Here is an 11,636-nt window from a genome sequence, read left to right as displayed (position 1 = left end):
CTTTTCAGGCGTCAAAATCTTTTACACGAAGATTTGAAACTAGGGTTAGAGAAAGTTCTAACAAAAAATAAAGAAGTTTCCACTTATTATTCACCTAAAGTTAGTTTTAGAATTGTATTTAAATTGTATTGTCTGATGCAGTATACTTTTAGTTAATTATTCCTACTCTGCTTATACTAGCAGTAATGTGAATACAAAAAACAGTGAGCCACAAAGTTATTTTTAGTGTTTTTACTTCTTCTACTTTTGCTGGTTAGAGTTTAATTTTTATTCCTTCTTTAGTTTTAGTCTAGTTCAAAATAATTTAAGCACTCAAACTTTAAACTGGTACTTTTAGTAGCTAATTTGTACTTGGCTGTCTTTCATGAACATATCTTCCAAACCTTTAATTTAAATTACTTTATACTTTTTTAGCAACTGACATCGAAAGTAAAAGATCATTTCATTCATCTGACAAAATTATTGCAACAAGCTGAAATAGAGAAACTGCAAATTGACAACGAAAACTGTCAGCTTTCGATTAAAATTGAAAATTATCAGAAAGACATGGGTAATTATTGTTAAGTGTTTAAAATAACAAGGTCTAAGCTTCTGTTATTTTTTACTTTACAACTGTGTTTATAGTTTAGTAAAAAATAGTCGTACTTTTAAATTATAGGTAAAAGTTTTATGTATATTTATTATTTTTCTAGTTACTTAATTGTTTTTGTACTAAACAAGCTTTTTACATTAAAAAAATTTATATCTTATCATATACTTATTCCAACTCAATATAACTGACTTGCACATTTCGAACTGTCATTATGTTCACAAGGATTATAAATAAGTTGTGATAACATTTCAAGTAAAATTGAAGGGATACGTTCAAAATCCACCCGATCAAAATCCACCCAGTCAAGTTCGAGAACTGTTTACCGATCGAGGGTTAAGGTCATAGGGGGGGGGTCCGACTTTTTTTTTTACAAAAAATAACTTTGGATTTTATATGAAAGCTTTAAATACAAACTACAAGCCTGTTTTTATGGATTCAAAAATATAATTTAACTTTTGAGATATTTTATTTTTTGTAAAAAGTTTCCGATACAAACGTATGGACCGCAAATTTTTCGGGGTCAATTTTCTCGGAAATTTAAAAATTCACTAAAAACCTATCTCCTCCTTCATTTTTTGACCTAGAGACTTCAAATTTTCAGGAAATGTTCCTTTTAATATTTTGAAGAATTTGAATGTTGGAATTTTTGAAATTTTGAAAAATAAAAATTTTATCCACAAAAAACTAAAAAAAAGGGTAGTTTTTTGACAATAATATTTTTTTTACTCAAAATTAAAAAAATTCCTACAATAGATCTCTTTAAAGTTTAATGATACACATTCTGTAAAAATTTGAAAAAGATTACTCAAAAAATGAAGGAGGAGATAGATTTTTAGTGAAATAGTCTTTTTTCGCATTTTTAGTTTTTGCCTTCCATAAGGAACCTATTGAACGCCCTTTCTTTGATCGCTTATATCTCAAAAGTTACTTTGAGTTTTTTTAAGCAGTTAAAAAAGTCTGATAGCTCAGATTAAATTCTACAAAATAAGATCAAGTTGTAAAAAACAAAGTGGACCCCCCCTATGGCCTTAAGGGTAACAGTGATAGTAAAAAATAAATTAAAAAAATAAAAATAAATTAATAAATAAAGAAGAAGAAAAAATCGCTGGATTTTGAACGCAGGTGGATTTTGATAGTATACCAATTTAAAACTACTTGTAATTTTTGCACGAAAATTGTAAAACATTATCCTTAATCAAAACACCCCTAACTTTTAAACTCTAGTTATTAAACCTTGAAACTCCTTTTATAATTCTAAATTAACCAATAATTAGAAATCTTAACATAAACCAAAACAGTCATGTTCAAGTTTAAACTAAAATATTAAACCACAATCATAGTAGTTTTTAAACTGATATGTCCTTAACCTTTTGTCGATAGTCACCGGTTTTTTATCACACTCCTTAACCCTAAACTTTTAAAACTTGGCTTTCTACACTTAATCTGTTTCACCGTATAAAGTGACCACCTAAAGTTAAATACGTGCCATTCTGAATTTTTTTAAGGCCAGTGATACGGTTATTGCTGTTAATTTCGATAAAAAAAACTGTGAGTTTGGAAAAGATCGAAGAGAGAAAAAAATAAAAATATAATTTAAAAATACTCTTACTGTGGTTTAACACACAAAAGAAACATTTTTCAGCCTAAAGCTTTAAATTTTTAACTGTCTAAGTTTATTGAGTTACATTACAACGTCATATTTAAAAAAATGTTAAATATAAGTAGTTTTTTTTTTGTAAACTTTTGTCTCATCAAGATTTTGTGTGTATCAAAGCTTCAAAACTCTTTATCACTTAAACATTTAAATGTTCAGCGTCGATGAAAGAAAACTTGAACGATCTTCAGAACAGGGATTATGACGTCAGAATGAAGCTGATTCACTGCGATGACGTCACAAAGGAGCTGAAAAATGCGCTGAAGCGTGAAAAGACCAGCCAATCGCTACTTCAGGAACAATCTGATAAGATCAAAGTTAATTTTGTTATTAGATTTGTTGTATAACTTATAACGTGTAATTTAGTTAAAACTAATATGAACTACAGGATGAATGTATATTACATAAACTAAGTATTTGAAGTTTTATTAACCAATTCTAACTACGTTTAGACCAGAGTTTCTCAAAGTAGGCCATTACAGAAATTCAGGGGGCCATGAGAGGTCTTAAGCGTTTTTAATGGTAGTTTTTTGAGAAATGTTGTTGGAGGGGGCTGTAGCTTTTTAATTTTAATTAAAGGGGGCCTTTTGAAAAAAATATTGGGAAATTCTGGTTTGGCAATATCAAACTTTAATAAATTTTAAACTATAGCTATTTTGTAAGTTTACTTTGCCTGCAACATTTGATACTTTAGTCTTGAAATTTTGTTTTTGAGATAAAATATACTGGTTTAACAAATGTGCAACACTTAAATATTTTGTTATTTTCTTTTAAGTTTTTAACTAACTTTGAACTTGTCTGTAAATTTTTTTGCGTTGTACGATGATAAAATTATCTTTTTAAACTGTAAAATTCTATTTATACATTTTATGACAACTTTTTTTTAGTTTTATGGTAATTAAAAAAAAAATTATAGGAAATGAAGGGAAAGTTAAAGAATTATTCTAAAAATGAAAGACAAAATCTTAAGACACTCAATGAAGCAGTTTCTGTAAGTTTAAAATTTTTTACATTAAATATTAACTAAACTTCCATAAGTTAGCTTAACAACACAATGAAGTCTGATGCCGGCTTTTTAATAATATTTAATACTAAAATATGAATTGTATATATTTTGATAGGATTTAATAATTAACTTCAATGAAATAAAAGTAAACAAAAGTTTTATTTTTCAGAATTAAATAAATTTGAAATCTTTTCATTTTTTAATAAGAGTTTTTTTCCAAACGCTTGTATAGTTAAGTTAAAAAAATAATCTTTGTTTTTTACATCAATAAGGAGTTAAATTAAACCACTTATTAGGAGACTTCATGTAATTTTAAATGTTTGCAATATTGTTATGTGGTTTTTATTTTCGAGTTATATGAATTCTTAAAAAGATTTAAGTATTATAAATGTTACTTATTTGTAAAAAAATAAGGTTTTTAGTTTAGTTTGGTTGCAAGTTTTTTTTATTATAATCTAAAGGTTTTGAAAATTTAATTTATAGTGCAAAAGAAATTGTTAAAAATTCAAAAAAAATCTCTTTAAATTTTATTTAACTATGATTTAGTAACTATCTTAACTAAATAGGATTTAACTGATGCGCGGTTAGAGGTGAAAAGAAGAGTTCACGAAAGTCAACATTTTGCACAACAAGTAGAAGTTATCACAAAAGAAAAAGATGAGTTGGAAAAGACTTTAAATCAAGCAAAATCAGCTTTGAAAAAAGCAGTCGGGTAAGTTATAGTGAAAATAAATTGTATATTGAGTTTGTTTTTGAGTAGTTGGTTTATTTTTATTTAATTAGAACTTACTTTTGAGCTTTTATAAACTATAATATTCTTTTTGAGCTTTTTATTTTAGGTACAAGTTTTATATTCAATTTTAAGAATGAATATTTAGGTTAAGCTATTCCGTTTTCAAACTGAAAAATAAACTGAATGTTTTATTATTTAAGTTTAAATCAGTTTAAGAATATACATGTTGAAATATAGTATAATTTCAACTTCCATTCTTTGGCTTGGAGAACATTAAAGTTATCTTTTAATATTTGTTTTACATCTGTTAAAAGTATGAATAACTTTTTAATAAAACTTTTAACTGACAGAGAGAAAAACTTTATAACTAATTACTTCAAAACGATTGAAAACAATCTGAATGACCTCAACGATAAAGATGTTTTTGAAAAAGTAATATATGTTATTTAAACTTTTTCAAATATATACTAGTTTTCTATTTTGATAATGTATTTTTCTTAAATTTGACTACCTTTTACTTCCATAAATTAAAAAAAAATAAAATAAAGTTGTAGCAAGCAAAGCTAAAAACCTGATTTTAGTGAGTACGCTCGTTGAATTTATATATTTTTTACCAGCTGAAATCGCATCATGACAAGTTAATTGAAAAAGGTGGATCTAGTATGCAAATTGCAACAGTTAGTTTGTTTAATTTGTTGATAAATATATTATTTGTTTAAATTTGCACTCTTTGTTTATAAATATGTGTTAATTATATATTTTATCTAAACTTTTTCTGTTAGTTTTACCTTTTTTAATAAGTATTTGATCTTTTAAGTTTCTATAAATTTTAATAAATCACAACTTTTAATACACCTTACCTTTATTTACTTTTAAAAAAAGAATTTAATTTTTGCAAATTTTTATGATTTTAATACTATAATTTAGCCGAAATGTTTTTGATAGCTAAAGCCATAGTAATTTCAAAAATATCAAAACTCTTAAGCTTACCATAGATTTTTCTTACCACTTATTCACAGAGGACTTTACAAGGTCAATAAATAAAACTGTTTCGAATAAATAAAATGTTATCAGCTTTTAAAAATTTACACTATCTTTATATGTCAACAGAGAACAGTGAACGAGTTTATGAGGATTCAGTCGTGCGCAGTGAAGCGAATCAACCATTTGGAAGACCAATTAGCTTCGTACGAGCGCCACATCGACCAATTGAAACAAGAGTTTCACAGCTGTAACGTCAGAGAAAAGTTGAACAAGGTTTTTAATTGGTTCAATTTGGTATTTGCTCAAGAACTTTACTGTCATTTCAGTGGGTTTAGAGCAGTGTTTCCCAAACTTATTTTAACAACGACCCACTTGGCAGAAGTTGAAAAATAAAAATTTTATACCGCCCCTTTACTAACTAGTTACCCATTTACTATTTCGCCGCCTCACTAATTAACGCCTCTTGATAGCCAAAAACTCATCTAAAAGACAATATTTCCAAATCTAGGTATTTTAATTTAGTTGTCTTAGTATTGTCTTACTACATGTAACAAATGTATGTGTATAAATATTTGTTCTAAGTTAGTTTCATTTTTTTTTTTTCAAACTGAAATACTCTTTTCAGAAAACAGTTGAAAGCTTGTGTGAGAAGGAGAATGTAAATAACCAATTGAGCAATTTACAAAACGAAATTGAACGGCAAGCAGAATTCGAACAACAGTTTTCTATTCTGAAAAACTGCTCTCAGGAAATTTATGAGCTTAAAAACAGGTTTCTTGTTACTGCTAATAATAGTATTTTCTTTAGTTAAAATTATAACGAAACAGTTTTCTATTGAATTATCTAATATAGCTTAAGTCTTATTATGACTTTATTAACATAAAAACTTTCAGAGTTACTTAAGTATAATGAAAATTGTTGTTATTAGCAAGTTTTAAGAGACTTTTATAATTTTGAACTTTATTACAATAGAAAACCACAAGCTGTGTTGTATAAGGTTACCTTATAAAGTTTTGTCTTATTATTTTCTTTTTAGAAATATGTTGTTTTAACTAGTATATTAAAAGCTTTATTTTGATCTTATTGTTTTTATTATAATTATTATAATTATAATATTGTTTTTAATCTTTTAATTGAATTTGGTTTTATGTTTTTGAGTTTTATTGTTTCTTGTAAGTGGCGGTCTTTAAATTTACCAACATTTTAAATATTTTCAGCAGCCCCAAGAAGGCGTGAAGAATCCCAACAGAAAGTTCAACACGAAAAAATTCTGTAATATTTTATATCGGCTGCTGTATTACTTGATGTGCGACTTGACTATCTTAATTTTACACTGTGAAACTCAAACATTATTATTGATTTGCTTTACAATTATTTGTAGTAACACTTTGCATTTAAAACTTAGTACTTAGTTTAGTAGTACTTGTTATTTTACGATTTACGTTTAATTGACTATTTTATTGTTTGTAATTACTGTTAAAGTGTTTGTTATACCTGTGTTTTTCAAAGGTGTCCCTGTGAATTATTATACTACATAAGTTGAGTAATACTAAAGTTTTCTTCTGTATAAGTGTATAGTGTGTCTTAATTTCAATTCTAAAAATATATGTTCTAATTTTAAGCATGATTACTGTAAACCAGGGTTTGCCAAACGTTTTTGCAAATGGCCCCCTTTAAAGAAATTAAAAAAGTCATGGCCCTTTCAACAAGATTACTCAAAAACTACCATAAAAACATATAAGACTTTTTTTCACTTCATTTCTAAACTGCCATTAAAAGCATCTAAGACCTTTTTTTTTGAATATCTAGTGTAAGTTTCAAACTATGACTGCATGGCCCCCCTGTGGCTCCTTTACTGCTCATGGCCTTTCTCTTACCCCTTTGCTGCTCGTGGCACCCTGAGTATCTGAAATTGGCCCACTTTGGGAAACTCTGCTGTAAACCTTACTATAATTAGTTTCAACAGTAAAATTATTTATAATCAACTACAATTTTTTTTTATCAATTTACTGTGCGCAGATTTTGAAAGTTATTAGGTTCACCATATATATAAGAAAGTATTGTTTTCCTTATAAGTTTTAGTTGTTGTCCTTACGTTATATTAATTAATCGCTTTATTTATTTTTAAGAATAACTAAGTAGTAAAAAAATCAATTATTTTTTTGTTAAATGGTCTATCATAAAGAATGAAATAGAAAAAAAAACATAAGTCTATTTATAAAATTATATTACAAAAAATCTTAATTCAAACCAAGAGTTTCAATAAAGCATTTGAATTAGTAAAAGAGATAAAAATTAGTTTTGAGTAAAATAGTTTAAAAATTTTTCTGTTCTATTTGAAATCTGAAGCAGTGTTATAATAGAACAGTAGCTTTAAAGCTAATCAAAATCTGTGCACATTAAGTTGAAAAAAAAAACATTATGTTCACCCCAAGTTGTAATTTAGTTAGTGGTAAGGACTCCTAGAGCAATTTCTGCGCTAAAAGTTTATTAAGTTTAAATTCTTTTTATTTTCAGGAAAAAAATAAAAAGTTATTAGATTCGATGATAGCAACTGCTTAAGTATACATTGTAGCTCTTTAAAAACTATGTTTTTCCTAATTACACGTGTTTATAGAATTTTCAAGACCTGGAAAGTTTGCATAACTTTCTGATTTTTTTTTCAATTTCTCTTGTATGATAAATATTTTCCATTCAAATGAAAGTGTTACAAAATTTTCTCTGCTGTTAGCATTTAATAATTTTTTATTAAATGACTAAAAGTTCCACTTTAAACCTTTGAGTAAATTTGTATTTTGAATTGTGCATTCAAATGAAAAACCCTACCGTCTCTTGTTAAAAAAAATAAACGTTGGAAAGGAAATTACTCTTAACAAAAAAAATATTTTATACGCTGAGTAAGTTTGTAGTTGTCTCTACCGAAAATCACTTTTGGCCTTGTTCAATTCATAATATAAACATTTAGAAATAAACTTTGTAAAATGCGATTTTTGTTGTCGCTTTCCAGTCGCTTGATTTTCACGATGTAGCCTGCAGCGGCAGGAAATAACAATCTTTGTATTCAAACAACTTGTACTTAGCAATTGTTGCAGCAGCTCAATCATAGAAACAACTTTTCCACCAAAGCGCCTACTTTCGGTAGTTAGTAATACTTTAACAACTTACTAAGAACAATTTTTTTATATACCTTATACTACTCAATCAGTGTTACTACTCTCTAACTAACTGAGGCAATAAAACAGTATTAGTTACCAAAGACTAGTCTAAGTGAACCTGTTTTTATCCAAGAATCTAAAAACACTACATTTAGTCCAGTTTACATGTAACTTCTTAATGTGCAAAAAAGAGTGTGAGATAAGAAATACATATGCAAATCAGTTTCGTTCTATTTCTCATGATATTAAAAAGTTTTATTTTGTCATGCAACTATACGGACAAAGCATTTTCTTTTAATAAAAATAAGTTTGTCTAGTGTGCTAATAACAAATGTTAAGTTTAAAATTACTACTTTTAGCTTGTAATTTAGTGAGAAGTTAGTGGTAAGAACAAGTAAGCTTTTTTTGTTGCTTTTTTGGACCCCTAGAGCAATTTCTGCGCTGAAATTTGATTAAATTCAGATTATTTTTACTTCCAGGAAAAAACTGATGAAAAGTATCAAAAATTTATTAGCTACCAACTGCTTTAGTGTACATGACAGCTCTTTATATTTTGATTTTCCTAATTACACGTGTTTATAACATTTTAAGACCTGGAAAGTTTGAATAACTTTCTGATTTTTATATTAAATCTGATTATTAACTTTTCTTTCAGTGCAGTTATTTTTACGTTAATAAGAAAAATATCTCATCTTTTCCCTGCAGTAAAGAAATAAACTTATTAAGTTTTTTGTAACTGAAAAGAGGTTGTGAACTCAAGCAAGCTTAAAGTCTTCCAATTTAAATAAATTCGCACTTGTGCATTTCTGTATAAATAAAAACGCTCTAGCGTTTCTAAAAATTTCCTTTTAACAAAAAAAAAAGAAATTCTTTATGCAAATTAAAAGTTTTGTGGTCTTTGCCAAAACTCACTTTCGACCTTGTTCTTGGACAATTTATAATGTAAACATCTAAAAATAAACTTTCTAAAATGCATTATTGTTGTCATTTTCTAGCGAATAGATCTTCATGGTGTGGTACTGGCAGGAAATGGCAATCAGGATTCTTTGTTGTCAAGCATGCAACAGCTCTATCATAAAAAAGAGCAGCAACAAGTTTTATTTTCTGCGTTGAAAAGCATTGTGAAAATGCTTTTTCCAGTTGTTTTTATACCAACAGATTTGACATTTTATTGGTGCTGGTATCTTAAAATCTGCAGTAAACCGTCAAGTTCGCCAAAAAAAAAAACTTTATCAAGCCGCAAACCAAACCAGGTTGACACAGCTTTACTGAAATTTGTTTGTTTAAATCAGGGTTCGGCAAGCTGCGGCCTGCAAGCATGTTTTTATTTTGTGAAATGTGGTTTGAGAAAGAAAATTTAGAAACTTGCACTAAATATTATGGGGTTTGAGACGAAGAGCAATAAAAAAACTTAGGTACATTTCACATAAAGTTCAAAATTTACATTTGGTATTTTGGGTCTCTTATGAGTAAATAAACTACAACTGCAGTCTGTGGTTTTTTTTTCAACTTGACCCGCGACCACCAAATGCCTTCCAACCCCTGCATTATAAGCTCTAATACGAAAATTACTTAAACAACTACTCAAGTTTTATAAACTAACCTGTTTTCTTAATTCAAGTCGTCTAAAAAAAAATAAGTTTATTGTGTATAGTAAGTTTTTCGCAAAGTTAAACAACTGTCCAAAAACTTGTGCACACCATCATTTATCTAATAAACTGGCGTAAAATTTTAAATATATTAAAATAACACTATTTTTTAAAATTTATTTGCTTTCAACCAAATTAGTACTTTTTTGTTATATGTGTTTTTTAAACCGTCGTAAAATCAATGAGAGATATAATGTTCACGACTATACTTAGTTACCTATAATCTAACACAAATATAGTAAGTAAAGTTTAGTTTTTTTTTGTTATTTTGATATCTTGACTTTTTTTAAGTTTTCATATTTGATATTTGATTAATAATTTTTTTTAATCATAAAATATCTTTTTTTAAATTTTAAACTTTTTTCAGTGCAAAAGTGATAGAAGATAAAAGAGATTGGAGTAGCGGTATTTATATTACTAAATAAGTTTTGAAATTAAAGTTTGAACACTTATTGATTTGAAATGGATAATATTATTTTTAGTACCAACTCAAACATAGACAGAAGGTAAAATAAAAGTGCTTAACTCTCTAACGTTGTTTTGACTTTTCATAATATATTTTTACGCGTACGAAAAACCTAGCTAAATAGAATTGTATTAGTAAGAATTAAACTTACTTTAACTTTCTGAAAAATTCATAAAAACTTATATAAGTAACATTGTTTACATTTAAATTTTGACTAAGCTCAAAAAGAGTAGTTAAAATTTTGATTTTATGTTATTGAAGAAAAGCTCTTAGCTTTGCTTTTTTATCAATATCTAGTTGTTATTGTTTAAACCAGCCTTATAATTTTTCAGTAATTTTATTTAAAACAAATAGAATTAACTTGGACGTGTTTGGAGCAAAAGTTTTAACGACAAGCTATTTTCATTTAAGAATCAAACAAGTTTGGCTTTATATACATATAAACAACAAAAGAAGAACGTTAAAGCACATTTCATTATTATTTGATGTTTTTAAGTTATTTAGCCATTTGCTTGAAATCAAAACTTTTTTTTTGATTTAATTAAGTTATTATAATCAATTAAATATGTTCAGTCAAAACAGTAACCATTTGAATTAAATGGTTTTCAAAAAAATGAACACACTATAAAACAAGGCAAAAAATTGCAAAATATTTTTTAAAGCTTTTATTTTGTTTTTCTTTTCTACTAAATTCGTAAGGTGTTAAAAAAATGCAAATAAGTTAATAACACAAATCGATTACAGCATTTGTTTTTAAAAGTTATGTTACCGAGAAAACTTAACAATGATTTTACGTAACCACTGTTTAGAAATAACTAAAATATTTAGACTGCCTATATTTCTATAAATAAATCACAATTGTTTTTATTTCTTTACCTTTGTAAAACAAATATTAGTGTTGTTTTTTACAACGTTTGTAAAATCAAACTGTACGTTTATTTTAGTTTTGCTTGTTTTGAATTTAAATTTTTATAGTTTGTAATTTGGTTATTGAAAACTAAATACTAACCTTTACATTTTAACTTTTTTTTTTTAATATACACTTTAAAAAAACTTTTAATCGAACTTAAAAATCCTTTAAACCAACTAGCTTGCGAAAACGTTTTAGTACACTAGCTTTACTTAAAGTGTACATTAATAGCTTTATGTACAACAGCAAGTTTAAACTTTGTTTTACTATTTTTCATTGTTTTGCTAAACCTTTAATACTTGTAGCTAAAACCTTTACTTACTACAAAACCGCAAAACATAGTATTGACTTCAAAAATCAAAATATCTAGTCAAAATTTTATATTTTATAAAGCTAATGTAATTCTCTCTTAAAAATTAATTTTTCTAAATAAAAAATATGTTTTATTTATAAAAAAGAAAATTTAAACTTTTAATTAACAAGTTTA

The 11,636-nt window shown here is 26.6% G+C and overlaps 1 protein-coding gene across 1 annotated transcript; it reads left to right on the top strand.

Annotated features, from left to right (window-relative positions):
• Positions 1–546: 546 nt before the first annotated feature.
• LOC145839053 (coiled-coil domain-containing protein 171-like) lies at positions 547–6,313 on the top strand. The gene is made up of 9 exons (XM_082946664.1): positions 547–550; positions 2,406–2,563; positions 3,163–3,237; positions 3,819–3,964; positions 4,336–4,417; positions 4,603–4,662; positions 5,096–5,242; positions 5,595–5,740; positions 6,187–6,313. The coding sequence occupies exons 1-9, from the start codon at positions 547–549 to the stop codon at positions 6,203–6,205; spliced, it is 837 nt and encodes a 278-aa protein (XP_082802790.1). The 3' UTR covers positions 6,206–6,313.
• The last annotated feature ends 5,323 nt before the right edge of the window (positions 6,314–11,636 follow it).

Source organism: Thalia democratica, chromosome 6 (assembly GCF_965202585.1).
Source record: "Thalia democratica chromosome 6, ktThaDemo2.hap1.1, whole genome shotgun sequence".
In the NCBI taxonomy this organism is placed as follows: Eukaryota; Metazoa; Chordata; class Thaliacea; order Salpida; family Salpidae; genus Thalia; species Thalia democratica.
Note: the sequence above shows the minus strand (reverse complement) of the source record. Positions and strands in the feature narration are given on the sequence as shown.